Consider the following 14548-nt stretch of genomic DNA (forward strand, 5'->3'; position numbering starts at 1 on the left):
AATACTGTCATGACATGTAGGGAGTGCCAGAGTTGGCACCAGTGTCTGCAGTTGAGTGTTGTTGCTCTAGGCCTGAAGGTGAGATTTCTTATCTCCTCCCTGCCCTCCTCTTTCAGTCTCTTCCCTGTACCATCCCAGACTGTATTTCAGCTCCTCCAGAAGCCAAGCAGCAGCTCACTTCCAAGTGGCTGCTATCACAGAAAAGTCTGGATGCAGAAGACATTCCCTTGTGCTTATCAGTACCGGAGATTGGATCCAGCCTGTGCAGGGCAGGGAGCTGCTGTCCTGCTGCTGTGCAAGGTGGGATCAGAGACAGCTGGCTAGAAGGGAGATCCAGCATGTGCATTTGGCTTCCCAATTCTCTGATTAAAACCTTAAGAAACAGCTGGTTCTACAAAACTCTTCTCCCAGAGGGTCTGCGGGGTAGCCGGATGCCGAGGAACTTGTTAACCACCAGCTCCTCCCAGAAGCAGCAGCAGTAATTGGGAGAAGATGTGAGTTAAGATCTACAGCCAGAGCTTAAAACCTGGCAAGAAAGGCCTTGGGAGCACTCCGAGGCCTTGCCCTGGGCCGTCCCTAAAGGCTCATATTTCTGGCTTACCTGTCAGGCTGTGCCTTGGATTTCTGGCCTCTTGTGCAAGAAGGAGCTGCAGACATATTACCCTGTGTTGCCTTAGAGTGGTAGCTGCTCTCTGGGGCGGATGTTTTTCTCTCTGCTGTGTGCTAGTAGGGAATTACTGCTGTCAAATTCCTGCTTTGCTTTCTTCTACCTTCTCTGAGTATTTCTCTGCCAGCTCTGAAGCCTCTCTTGGGGCCCATTACAGTTGTGTTCCTGCATAGTCTGGTGCTGCACAGGGAGCTCTTGCCCCACTGGTGTGTTCCTGTGTGCAGTGGCAGTGCTGCAACGTCTGGAGTCCCCTTCCCTCCCAAAACATCAGGCCCTGTTACCCCTCCCCTGTAGAAGGGAGATGTAGTGACACAGCCCAGTGGAAAATTCCCATGGAAAGAAAGAGGTGGCTGCTCCAAAACCTGCCAGATTTGCAAGCACAAGAAGTCCTCTGCAAAAGTTTATTTTTATCTTTATCATAGGGAGTTCTGTAGGTGGTCTAATAAAACACTGCCAGGTCAGTACCAGGGTTAAAAGCAGCTGGCAGAAATGCAGGGTTTCTTCAGAGCTGCCAGTGAGCCCTGCCAGGGGTGGCACTGGCACCACCCTGGCTCAGCACTGTCCCTCGAGCTGCCCATCACAGGAGCTGCCAAGGTGCTTTTGGGCTTAGCTCTGTGGGAGGAGAGAGGAGTGACTGCTGGGTGAGGCTCTGTCCTCGTCTGTTTCCTTAAAGCTAGAGTTTAAGGCCAATGAGTTGCTCTGTTTTAGCTCAGAATGCCCAGCTTCTGGCTCACATGGTTGTGCAGATTTTGCAATAACTGGAGGAGTTCTTTGGTTTTCCTGAGTAGCTCCTTGGGCTGAGCATCCTGTCTGCATGCAGCTGTGGCAGTGCTCTGGAAATCAATCATCTTGAGCCAGTGGTGACAGGTTCCTTGCCTGGGGCTTTAAAAATAAATTGCCTTTAAAAAAGCACCTGGTGAAGCAGACCTTGGCGGCCAGAGACCTGATGTTAAATATTTCCACATCTTCCTGTGGATGCAACTGAGCTCTTGCTGTTCCCAGAACACTGTTTCCCAGGGCAAGGCCACTTTCTGGAGACAAGGTGTGGATGGGTGCAAGCCAGAGGTCAAGACAGGGAGGCAGAAATCCTCTGTTCCACCTCTGCTGTTCCCTCTGCCTGGCTCAGCCTACCCATCCAGCATGTGGAGTGGGAGACCTGCCTTCTGGAGGCACATTGAGACAGATCATGGAGGATTATTCCCATGAATTGTGTTAACGTTTCCCCTTCGCTTTGCTGTGTGAGCTGAGCAGCGCTGGCAGGAACAGGAGATTGTGTTGGCTGCCTTTTCTTCCTTTTTCTCCTCCTGTAAACACCCTCAGGAGCACTGCAGTGACATTCACTTCAGCAGGCTCTGCTGTGAGCTCCTGGCACAGGTGAAAAGGGAGTGGGAGGGAGCAGCAGCCTCTGTCCAGGCTCTTCCTGAGGGAACAGTCCCTGAGAGTAGCAGGTTTCTGCATGGTAGGTGTAGATGCTCACCACCCTGCACAGTCAGGCCCTGAGCTGCCCCAGCAGTGGTTTGGTTGGCTCTGCCAGCACAGGGATGTCACACATCTGGGGACAAGGGTGCTGGACTTGCAGGAGCAGTCATACTGGGAAGCCAGGCCATTCCTGTAGATGCAAGGAGAGCCTTGGCATTCAGTGTCCCCAAAGCAGGTCACCGAGCCAGCAGAGTGGCTGCCTGGTGATGCCTGTTCCTGACTTTATCCAGCCTTGCATTGCCACTTAGTGGCAGGAGCCCTCGTTTGCTGTCCCCAAGGAGTGCTTCTTGGTGGCTTTGGCACTTCTGGTTTGTGGCAGTGGTTTAAGAGCAGAGTTCAGTGAGGTGTGAGTAGGGGACCTGCAGTATTTGGGAGAGGCAGAGCAATGGCTTGCAGGATGTATGCTTGTCCACCTTGCCTGGGGGAGATGTTCCAGCAGTGACTGTGGCTTGTGGTTGCTCCTGCTGTGGGCTCTGTACTGGCCTCAGGACTGACCCAGTGGAATGATGGTGCAGCTCCCACACCAGGAGCAGAGCCCTGGCAGCAGAGGGCCCTTCTGCAGTTCAGTGGAAGCAGTGCAGCAAATCCCCTGCCAGCAAGGCAGCAGGTCGAGACCAAAGTAACGTCTCAGGCTGGTTAATCTGTGAGCTTAGTGCCAAAATTGAGGGGTGGGTTTCTCTGCAGGTGGTGGCAGTAGGTACAGTGGCTATTCTGACCTTCCTCATTTACTGCAGGGAGGTGATTTGGGGAGTTTCCTGCCTATTACTGTTAGAGTGACACCCTCCTTAGTGGAGGACATGGAGCCACGACAGAGTTAATGACACAAAGCAATCTCTGTGTGGTAAATGCTTAACAGGGATTGTACACCTATCTCTCCTGTGGTCAGCGTGGGAAAATCCATAGAGGGCTGGGAATTGTTCCTTTTCTCTTACTGCTCTCATCTCTGGTTGATGAACAGCTTCCAAGAGGGACTGCATTGAGAAGTTTGGCCAGCACACTGTGGACCGGATCACCAGGGATGACCACGCCATCTGCACCACCGAGTACTCCCGGATCGTGCCTCTGGAGAACGGGGAGGTGAGCAGGTGCCTGTTCTCCCCCCCGGAGTGTCCAGGGTTACTCAGGGGCTGTTGGTACTCCTGTTAATGGGCTCCCTCTCAGTTTTCAGATACCACTTGCAAGTATTCAGTTCAACCAAATGAGATTGACAGAGAGCTGATCCAGTCATCTGGGGAGAGAGACATTGTAGGAATGTGCTCCTTGTTGACAGAGTGACAAAACTATCTTTTGTCTCCTTAAAAAGGAAAAAAGCCCAGAAGTTTCTTTGCTCAATTAGCAAAAAGACACCTTGTAGGACTTGGGGGACTTCACCTCAAACTTAAGGATAGCCAGTTGGACAGAAGCCAAAAAGTCCCACCTGAGCAATTTAGTAGAAAAAGAAGAGAACCAAGAAACTGACTGCTTTTGTGAGGTGTTTTAGCAGGAGCAAGAACCTCTTGCACCTGGCTCGGTTTTTCCCTGTAAAGAGTTTTGTTATTTTGCCTTTTATTAAAACCTTTTTTGTTTCCAACACTATCACAGAAGCCATCCTGCTTATTTTATGCCTTCTAAGGTAGCTGAGCTATCTTGGGTGTGAAATAGATCTCCAAGAGCTTATAGACCTGGCTCGAGGAGACCCCTATTTCAGTTGATTGCCTCCCACCCCACAGGGTTACACAGATTTGTTCTCACAGATTCACGGAATGGTGTGGGGTGGAACCACCCAGTTCCAGCTCGCTGCCATGAGCAGATACACCTTCCACTAGAGCAGGCTGCTCAGTGCCCAGTCCAACCTGGCCTTTTCCCTCCTCCCCTGCTCAGATTGTTGTCTCTCTGGTGAACGGGCGCCCTGGAGCCATGAACTTCTCCTACTCTCCTCTGCTGCGGAATTTCACCAAAGCCACCAACATCCGCCTGCGCTTCCTGCAGACCAACACTCTGCTGGGCCACCTGATGGGCAAAGCTCTGAGGGACCCTACGGTCACCAGGAGGGTAAGGCAGCCCTTGATAGCTCGTGCTGGTGAGATGGAGCTGTTGTAGGGTTGTGCAAGCCACCTCTGGGTGTTGCCTGTGGGGATTTTCTCTCAGTCTTGCACCCCCTACAGCTGAAGGCATCTGCAGCAGATGCTGCTGTGGCTGGAGCTGGAGAAGACACTGACAATGTGGAACTGGGAAACGCCTCTTGGTGTCACATGTGGCTTTCTGGCTGTGCTGGGAGCCCCCCACTCACAGCTGATGGGCTCTGTTAGAGGTGGTGGATCTTACCACAGGCAGGTGCTGCAGCCTGCAGTGTCACTGTAAGGCAAATATCCCAACACGTCATTTTACTGGGTAAAGTCCTGCTGAATCTTGAGTAGAATGGTTATGAATCTGATTTGTAAAAATAGTAATGGCCAGCTTTTCTTGTGCTTTCCAGTACTACTACAGCATCAAGGATATCAGCATCGGGGGGCGCTGCGTCTGCCATGGCCACGCCGACGTCTGCGATGCCAAAGACCCCAACGACCCTTACAGGTACCTCCTGCAAAATCCCAGTCTGGGGGAAAGCATTGAATTACTGTTCTAATGAAAGATGATACCAGAGTTAGTTGTGTCCTGTTCTGAGCTTGTAATGGTGCCATCACTGCTGCCTGTGGCTCTGCCTTGGGAAGGAAGCAGAAACTGCCCCATCACACTTTTTGTCAGACTATTTTTCAGTCAGATCAGCTCCCTGGTTGAGTTTCCCTGTCCACAGCTTTGCCATCTCACTGGAGCAGAGTGTGAGAATGAGAAGGACTAGAACTGATGTAGAGCAGGGAGGTTTCCCATCGAAGTCTGGGGTCAGTTCTGAACTTGTGCAGAGGAGTCTCCTTCTCCCCATGTGGCTTCTTAAGCATTGGGACAGTGTTCTCATAAATAGATGGTCTCCCATGAAACCAGAGATTGCTTCCCATTTCTGCTCCTAAGAACCATAGATTGGTTATGAACATATCTGAACAACTCTTTGCAAAAGAACAAGAGTGTGTAAAGAAGTTACATTTTGGCTGATGGAACTTCCCATCTGCCTTGGCAACTTGGAGTGCCAAAGAGCTGCTTCAGACCATGGAAGTGATGCTTTTAGCCATCTGTTTGCAGCTTGAATGTTGCCTTTATGAAAGAGGTGGGTAGATTCAGCTGGATGAGGGGAGCTTGTATTTCTTTCTCATCAGGATCATGTAGAATTTTGGATCGTCTGAAATAAAATTCCAGTGAGTCCCAGCCAAGGTTAAAGCTGTTAAGTATTAAAACAAAGATGTATTGGTAAGCAAGCCTGCCTGAGTGTGCCAAACTCTCTGACAAAAGGAAGTTCATAAATATTTGAATGTACAGTTCCTTGTTTTTTAGACATTGGCGTTGCTGGATGCAAAGTGCACCTGTGTGCTGGGGCAAAAGGCTTCATGGGAACAAGTGATTCTTTGACATGGAAATGCCACGACCTTTCTTGGGTGTATCAATGGCTTGGGGCTCTCCAAGAAGGGAGGGAAGGTTGGACAAGGAGAGATATGTTGGATATCCTTGTTCAGTGCCATTTCTGCTTGCAACCATCTCTGTCTCCTGAAATTCCTCTCCTCCGCTCTCATTTGGATGCATTTGGCATCTTCACTCTTGGCCCCAGCCTGTTCTCTGATGCTGCAGCACATGTTGGTAAGCAGCTGTTGCATTTCACCCAGAGCAGATCACGCTGGCCTGAGGGAGAAAACATTTCCTACTTGTGTACTTTGTACAGTCAGAACATAACAGCTGTAATTCCTTTGGGATACAGCAGGAAAAGGTGCTGGATAAATAGATCTTCTCATGGCATTGCTGTACCCTTTAGCAAGCCCAGGAGCACAGGCAAGTCAGCAGAGATCTGATACTTTCAGTTGAGAAAATGAGTAATTGATGAAATGCTGCCGTTTTCCAGGCTGTGGGAGCAGCTGTGTCCAGCCCTCCCATTGGAGTGGGCACTGCTGGGCAGGATCCCAGCCCTCCTGCCCTGACACAGCACAGAGCCAGCTTGGGGATATCTGTAATGCCACGTCAGCTGGGGCTCAGACACACTGTCCCCCTGAGACACAGGCCCAGCTCCCAGAAACTCATCATGTCTTCAGCAGTCTGTGTGGTGTGCCCTCTGCACGTGTCCTGCCTCTTCAGAATCTGATGTGTGGCAGCAGCTGGGCAAGGAAATGCAGATAAAGGGATGTGGATTGGCCTGGCCCTGTTAAAGATCCCACAATCTCAGCCTGTTGTGGGGGGAGGTTTCTGCTGTTGATTTTAACTTCTCTCTTCTGCTCATCCCCATGTTTCTTGTGCCTGTTGCCCAGAAAGACAAGATGAACACTTTGATAGAGGTGAGGTGAGCTAGAAATCTTGGCAAAGACTTCAGGACGTGATGAAGCATGTCCACGAGCTGACTTCCTGGCCATCAGTGATAACATTGGTGCAGCTTTGGAAAGTTTGTGTGAAGTGCCAAGCTACAGAGGCTGCACATCCAGCTGCGTTGAGCTGGCAGCACATCTGGGCCCAGTGTGTTTGCAGGGACCTGTGGGCAGGTGCAGCCTCCTCAAGGCTCTCTGCACTTCTCACAGCTTTCTCTCTTCACCCTGAGTTGGAATGAGCTGAATTAAGCGGAGGGAAGGAATGCTCTCCTGCTTAAAGCTGAACACCAGCAGGGTGAGGCACAACCCTTTCTCCTGTAAACCCTTGGAGCAGTGAGATCAGAATCATCAGAAACCTGGCTTGGAGAACCCAGGCAGGAGTTGTATGTTAGCAGGCTGAGTGAGCTCAGGAGAACCCTACAAGGGTTCTGCAGCTGTCTGATACGAGCAACTGTTCCTGTGGCTTCACTGCCCTGTCACAGGTGCCACAAGCAGGAGAGGAGACACCCGGAGAGTCCAGCTGTTCCTTCTGTGCCTGATGCTAAAGGCAGCCACAAAGACAGCAGTAGCCTGGCTGCTCAGAAGCACATCCACAGATGAAGGATGCTTTTCCAGTGCTGGATCCTGAACTCCAGCTTCCCCTTTCCCATTTGGAAGGCAAAGCACCGTGTGTGCCAGCAGATTTGTGCCATCTGCTAGTGTCTTTTTGCAGGTGGTTTTTTTTCTTCTGTACAGTCAGAAACAGAGGAAGGGGCTTTTTTTTTTTTCCTTGATTGTGCTCCTCAGATGTCCCAGCCAAATCCAGACGCTGTAGTGTTTGTGTGCTGCTCTCAGTTCTGCCCCAGCTGCTCACTGGAAACTGTTTAGTCTCTGCTGTTGAGCATCAATTCCAGCAGGAGGGTTGCGGTTTCATTTCCTACAGCAGGATGACCAGGAAATATGTGCTGTGTGGACACAGCCGCTCCCTCTTCTCCCTTGTATATACTCAGTCAATGAAACATGTAAATATTGTGGTTTATGCACATTTGTCTGTAATTCATTAGCAGCACAGACTCGGCACAAGGTGCAGTAAAGCCATAACAGATGAGCTGTCTGAGAGGTCATCACTAACTCTGAACAGCAGAGACTAAATAAATACCTCCTTCTCCCTCTGAAATGAGCATCTTTACTCATGCAGTGCCATCTTCTTGCATTCTGGGAACTCAACCAGTTCTTTTCAAACATCTTGAGCCTTAAGGAGCCTGGGGTGTGTGGCTGGAGCCACGTCCTCCAGTCAGGGAGATTAACACTGCTCAGCGGGTTTGTAAGTTCCCTGACTCAGTGACCATCTTTCTCCACACGCATGTCTTTGGATCTTAATCTTGATTCCAGCTGCTGCTGTGGAAAAAACAATAAAATTTTATTTCCTTGAAAGTGCTGAGTGGTGGTCAGCCAGGTGAGAGGTCTGTGGGTGGTTGCATTCCGGGGCCATGGCCAAGGTTTGCCTCTCATTGAGACTCCCCCTTGGGTCTGCAAAACACTTGAAGAACAAAGTTCATAGTGGGTATTTCAGGGCTGTTTTCTGCCACTTAAGCTCCAGCCAGGGCTTCAGTTTCATGCCTGGACTCTGCCAGCTACAGCCCAGCCTGTGAGTGTGGGCAGGGATGGGGCATGACGAGTGCTAGAGAGCTGACTGCAGCCAAGTGTCCTGTGGCATCTGCAAGGGAAGGGCTGGGAGCAGCACTGGCACCTTCTGCCTCTCACCCCCTCTGCCTAAAGCAAACATGCTGAGTGTGGATCCTTCTTGCATTCCCCCAAACTTTCAGATCATCCCATTATTTTCATTAAAATTAGGTCACTTGTGCTGCTGCCTCTGTCTGGCAATTCACTATACACAGACTTGCAGGTCCCACATCTTAAAATTACATGTAGGTGGAAACTGTGGCACTCAGCTCACTGCGGAGTGTCTGCACTCCTACACTTCACCCTGAATGACTGCTCCTTTTGTTTCTAACGTTTTAAAAGAATTACATTTATTTTTAAACACACTGCTTTTGAATGGAAAAGCATTGGAGGAGGGAGAGATGGGAGTGGCAGACTGGCCCTGAGGGGAAGTGAGTAATTGCACAGATAAAAGCTGGAACATGCTGTATTATCCATAAGTCTAATACAACAGAAAGCATTTGTGTTGGATGGGAATGGCCCTGTGCTAAGTGGAGGCTTTGGGGCTGATGTCACTGACATTAATGAATCACCCTGGCAGTGGGGCAGGGCCGAGATCCATCGGGTGCCTGTCGAGATTCCTTGCCCTGCAGAGCTGCCTGTTTACCCAGCACAGCCCTGCCCTGCCTGGAAAGCAGCAGCTGCAGTGCACAGGGAGTGTGGGGCCAGCATCTACTGAAATACTTAATTCAAATTTCATGCCCTCCTCCCTGCAGCACAGGTGTACCTGGAGGAGCAGACAGCACCTGTGTGGCCCCATCCCTCTCCAGGCTCTGGGCTATCATTTTCCTTTCATGCTGCCCTTCCACAGTGGTGGGGACATCTTTGTGTCCCTGCACCATGCTACACTCTCTCAAATAATCAGCTTCAGGTCAGTTTCTACCACTGCCACCTCCAACCATTTCCTATTTTATTCTCTGCAGAGCTGGCTAGGCAGTGGCAGATTTTTCTCTTATCCTTGTCTTCCTGTGAAGAAGAAGAATGATGGTAGAGGAGAAGAAAGGGAGAGAATGCAGCTGGGATAGCAAAGTTTGGTGTTTGGCTCAGAAAAAAATAAATTAATTAAAATATTGGAAAAAAGGCCTTAGAAGCTTCTTTTCCAGAATATTGGGATTAGAATACATATTGGGATACCACTCGTTCGTATACCAGTTTAGTGACAGCGATACACAGCAGGGTCACACAGCAGCTCCCATCCCTGTCATCACCCCAACCTTGTCTGTGCCCTGTTCCTGTCCCCGCAGGCTGCAGTGTGACTGCCAGCACAACACCTGTGGTGGCTCCTGCGACCGCTGCTGCCCCGGCTACAACCAGTTCCCCTGGAAGCCTGCCACCGCCGACAGCGCCAACGAGTGCCAGCGTGAGTGGGGCTGGGCTGACTCTGCAGACTCCCCTGACGAGGGGAGACAGGAGTGAATCTGACTCCATGTTCTTAGAAGGCTAATTTATTATTATATTATACTATACTAAAACTGTGCTAAAGAATAGAGAAAGGATACAGGCAGAAGGCTTAAAAAGAATGGTAATGAAAACTCGTGACACTTCCAGAGTCCTGACCCAGCTGGCTGTGATTGGTCATTAAGTAAAAGCAATTCACATGAAACCAGTCGAACAACCACCTGTTGGATAAGCAATCTCCAGACCACATTCCAAAGCAGCAAAACACAGGAGAAGCAATCAGATAATTATTGTTTTCATTTTTCTCTGAGGCTTCTCAGCTTCCCAGGAGAAGAAATCCTGGCGAAGGAATTTGTCAGAAAATATGGTGGTGACAGGGCTGGGCTTTCCCTTCCTGCCAGGCACTGCCCCGTGCCCTGCTGCAGAGCAGCTGCTCTCTGCACTGCTGGGGCTGGTGCTGAGTGGGACTGGGCGAGCTGGGGGCAGTGACACAGCAGGGAGGACTCTGCACAGCAGGTGTTGGTGTTCAGGTGAGGCTCACGCAGGGAGGTCTCTGAGGTCTGTGTGGGACTTTGGCTCTGCTTGCCTTCCAGTTCCTCCAGTGTGTCCAAGGGTTCGTGCAGGCAAGTCTCATTGCTCAATTCTGTCTGCAAGATGAATTAGGTTTGGATGTGTTTACATACAGGACATCTTTATTTGTCTAGAGAAACCTCTGGTCAGTGCTGACAGTGGAATTTCTGCTGCCCTGGGAGTGCAGAGCACAGGGCTGCACCACACGGTGTCTCAGAAATGTAGGGTGGCAAAGGATCCTAAATCCTGGGAGTTTCTAAAGCCCCCTCACCTGGTGATGGATTTTAGAGCTCACCTCTATCCAGGGTGGGATAAATGAGGCGAGAATGTTGCTCTCTAGAGTAGTGGAGGCCCCACAGTGTGGTGATTTTTCTTTCTCATCCATACACGCCTGCACATGCTTTACTTGTTATTCTGTGCCCGCTGCGCTCTCCTGGTTGCAGACCAGACTTTGTGAAGGAGTTGCTGCTTCTGTGCTTTTGAGCTGAAAGACTCCTGAGAGCTTGGGAGATCATGTAATGCCCCAGATGCATTCAGGCATCTTTCCTCACTGAAAACCAACCCATCAAACCCGGGAGGGAGAGGTGACATCTTGAGATGCAGCTGCTGACTGGAGGAGCTCTGAGGACGGGTGGTTTAGCTCCTTCTCTCTGTGTTCCAGCCTGCAATTGCAATGGCCATGCCTACGACTGCTACTACGACCCGGAGGTGGATCGACACAAAGCCAGCAGGAGCCGTGAGGACAAGTTTGAAGGGGGAGGTGTTTGTATTGACTGCCAGGTAGGCCCAAAGAGCTTCTCTGGAAAAGGCTGTTGCAAATGTTTGTGTTTGTTTCTGCTGTCAGCCCGGAGTTCAGCCTCCTGGGACCTCTCCACCAAGCACCTCTGTTATCAAAATTAGGTCTCTGCCTAGAAATTTAGTCTCTTTGCTGTGGATTAAAGGAGTGTGCATCAGTAATGAGAGCAGTGCTTGGGTTTCTAGCTGTTCCCTGGTAGTACCACCACCTCCTAAAGCTTTAGTTTGCTGAGACACCGGAATTGGGAGGGACAGGTTGCTGCCCAGCACATTGTGTAATCCCTGCCTAGTTCACAGTGCCCTGGCATCCCCCTGGATGTCTCTCTGCTCACCAAAATGCCAGTCTTCAGTCTCTGTGAAAGTGGGAAAGTAGCTCTTCCCTTCCCAAGGTGACGGTGACTGTGACGTGGTTAATTCATGCACTGGCATGAAACTTCTGGCTGTGCTTCCTTGCTGGGAGGAAATAGTTTGCTCCTGTCCTTCAAGCACAAAATGGTCAGGATATTTTACCATCTGAAAGAAGTGAAATGGGCTCAAGGTCAGATATGAACCTGAAACTCACACTTTGTTTATGGGAGGATACATTTGGCAGGAAGTGCTTTGTTCCCAAGTCAGTGTATGTGGAATTTTGGGCAGATTTAGGTCTTCAGTGTGCTGCTGCTCCTGAGCTGCTTCCTCTGTAACCTGGACCTGCTAGTAAATCTGGCAGATGAATGTGAATCCTGCAGGCAGAGGAACTGATGCCTCTCTAACTCCTCTAACCCACTGTCTTTCAGCACCACACCACTGGCATTAATTGTGAGAGGTGCATCCCTGGGTACTATCGATCCCCCGACCACCCCATCGACTCTCCTTACGTTTGCTACCGTGAGTGTGAACTGCTCTGCAGTGACATCCTGCTGGCCTCGGTGACACTGGGGAGGGCACCCTGGAGGGTTGGGCTGAGAGGTTTTCCTGCTGTAGGCCTCAGTGAGTGACACTTGTCCCTCTCTGCAGGCTGTAACTGTGAGTCTGACTTCACTGATGGCACCTGCGAGGACCTGACCGGGCGCTGCTACTGCAAACCCAACTACACCGGGGAGCACTGCCACGCCTGTGCCGAGGGCTACCTCAACTTCCCCCACTGCTACCGTGAGTGGGGGTTCACAGCTGGGAGCCCACACACCCAGCAGCTGTGGGAAGGGCCAGCAGCTCCAGCTGTGGCTCTCGGGATGTCCTTTCCCCATGCCACATGGCACTCCTGTGCCAGGAGCTGTTCTTTCAGGTGGGCACAAGTCCACATTTGGCTTGGGTGGGAGCTGCACCAGAGCTGAGCTGCTCTGAACACAGAGTTAACAGGAGCTTCCCATTTGGCTGGAGTTTCATCTCCCACTTTCTTATGAAAGACAGGCTAAAAAGGGCTGTAATAGTTTATTTCATGGGGCATCTGTGCTTTGTTCCATGTTCCACATTTTTATTCAGCCTGTTCAGCTTTGGGACTGTCAAGTCTCTGATATTCCATCAGGATTTCTCTGAATGTGTGTGCTGACCTGTGCAATGTGTTTTTCTCTGCACAGCCATTCCAGCTTTCTCTCACAACAGTACTGGAGAACAAGTGCTTCCTGCAGGACAGATAATAAGTAAGCAGTGCAATTTTCCTTGATGCTTTGGCAATGCTGTCATTTCTGTTATACCTCCCATTCCATCAATGCAAGATCAAGTCTTCAGCTTACTGAGCACATACATTGTATGGGGCAGCCCTGAGTGTTTTTAAGAGAGTACAACCAGCAGCTGAGTGGGGGGGAAAGGAAGTTTCATTATCCTCTTTTTGAAAGTGTGGAAGCTCTAGGCTAGGGTGCCAGTGTGATTTTTTCCTGGGGTCCAGGCTGTGTGGGGATGTCCCTTCTGCTCTCCCTGTGAGGAACCTCCCCCACAGGTCACGGAGGGGCTGTGGCTGAGCTGGGAGCTCTGCTATGAGTTCTGCTGAAGGGTCGTGCACAGGCAGCCACTCGCTCTGTGTCGCTTCCTCTGTTGTTTAGAAAGCTCATCCATGCTCTCATCCCTGCTCCCCTGCGCCTCCCTCCTCTCTCATGCTCACTCCTCTTGGTTCATCTACTCCCTTGTGCTTTTTGTGTCTCTTTTCCCACCGAATCCTCCCCTGTCTCATGCTCCCCAGCACACTCCAGATAACCTTTTCCTTCCTTCTGGTATTTTGAAGTTTGTATCTTCCAGACAGGTTTTTTCTTTCCTGAGCTGGAATTTCTCACTTCCCTTCTCATTTCCTCACCTCCCCCTCCCTCTGGTTTTTGGATGATGTTTGTCCTTGCCTCTCCCAGCCCAGCACCCCACACACCACTGCTGTTGGTGACAGCAGGGCTGGCTCAGAGCCTTGGCACTGCCTGCCTGGAACACCCTGCTCTGCAAGTGGGAAGGTCTCGGGTGCAGCTGAGCATGGTGTGACCAGAGAGAAAGCCCAGAGTTCACTCTGATTAGCCAAAGGCTCTGGTTATTCCCACACAGCACTGACTCAGCCCTGCCTGGGCTTGTGGAAGCAGCATTTGCCTGCCCTGTGTGTTGCCCTGCTGCCCACCCTGCACCTTCACAGCAGCGTGGTGCTGAGGCCTCCCAGCCACCCCGGGAGCCAGGCATGGGTTGGATAAAACATTCTTATCTGATAGGAGGGTTATGGAAGCATTCCTGAGCATTTGAGCTGCCTCAGGGCAACTCCTGCCGTGTCCTTGTGGGACCTCAGAGCTGGACTGACAGCCGTGTGTGGTGTCTGTTGTGTGTCCCCCTCCAGACTGCGACTGCTACGCGGGTGGGACAGAAGGCAACGCCTGTCGGAAGGACCCCCGGGTGGGGATGTGCGTGTGCAAACCCAACTTCCAGGGGACACACTGTGACCAGTGTGCCCCAGGCCACTACGGGCCCAGCTGCCAGCGTGAGTACCCGGTGGGCAGCGTCCCCAGGCTCGCCCTGCTGGGCTTCTCCTTGTTCTCCTCCCATGCTGGGGAGGAGGAATTCCACAGCTCTACTTCCAAGTGATAAATTCCCATGACTTCTGTGCTTTTGCTGTTGTTTTCCACCCAGCCCTGACCCTCCATCATCCTCCCAAGCTGTGGGGGACTCTGGAGGAATTTGCTATGGATATGAGCTCTGGGCCAGGCGTGCTTGCTGTCAGCTCTGTTCCCCATGCTTTCTCCAGCAACTGCTCTTCTAACCCCAGAGGAACAGATGCTCTGGTTCCTTTCCTGGGAAGGCTAAAGACAAAAAAACCCTACTGATTTACCAATGCCCTTGTTGCTTTGCAGCCTGCCAGTGCTCTGGCCCTGGCCAGTATGATGGCACCTGTGACAGCGAGACAGGGCAGTGTCTGTGCCGCACAGGGTTTGAAGGGCACTCGTGTGACCAGTGTGCTCCAGGCTACTTCAACTACCCTCTGTGCCAGTGTGAGTATCTGTCCTTCACAGGCCTGGGTGGGGACACAGCCGGAGTCCTCTGGCAGGGGACTGAAGGACTGGAAAGCAATTTTGGAGAATATGTG

General features: G+C 51.2%; 1 protein-coding gene across 2 annotated transcripts in view; it reads left to right on the top strand.

Annotated features, from left to right (window-relative positions):
* LAMA5 (laminin subunit alpha 5) overlaps positions 1 to 14548 on the top strand; it is an 85942-nt gene that overhangs the window by 36738 nt on the left and 34656 nt on the right. For both annotated transcript variants that reach the window (XM_038158531.1, XM_038158533.1), the window contains exons 4-13: positions 3105 to 3223; positions 4007 to 4177; positions 4602 to 4699; positions 9507 to 9622; positions 10892 to 11010; positions 11802 to 11892; positions 12022 to 12156; positions 12582 to 12644; positions 13805 to 13945; positions 14316 to 14453. In XM_038158531.1, coding sequence (XP_038014459.1) covers positions 3105 to 3223; positions 4007 to 4177; positions 4602 to 4699; positions 9507 to 9622; positions 10892 to 11010; positions 11802 to 11892; positions 12022 to 12156; positions 12582 to 12644; positions 13805 to 13945; positions 14316 to 14453 — 1191 coding nt within the window. The remainder of the gene's footprint in view (positions 1 to 3104; positions 3224 to 4006; positions 4178 to 4601; positions 4700 to 9506; positions 9623 to 10891; positions 11011 to 11801; positions 11893 to 12021; positions 12157 to 12581; positions 12645 to 13804; positions 13946 to 14315; positions 14454 to 14548) is intronic.

Source organism: Motacilla alba, chromosome 20 (assembly GCF_015832195.1).
Source record: "Motacilla alba alba isolate MOTALB_02 chromosome 20, Motacilla_alba_V1.0_pri, whole genome shotgun sequence".
NCBI lineage: Eukaryota > Metazoa > Chordata > Aves > Passeriformes > Motacillidae > Motacilla > Motacilla alba.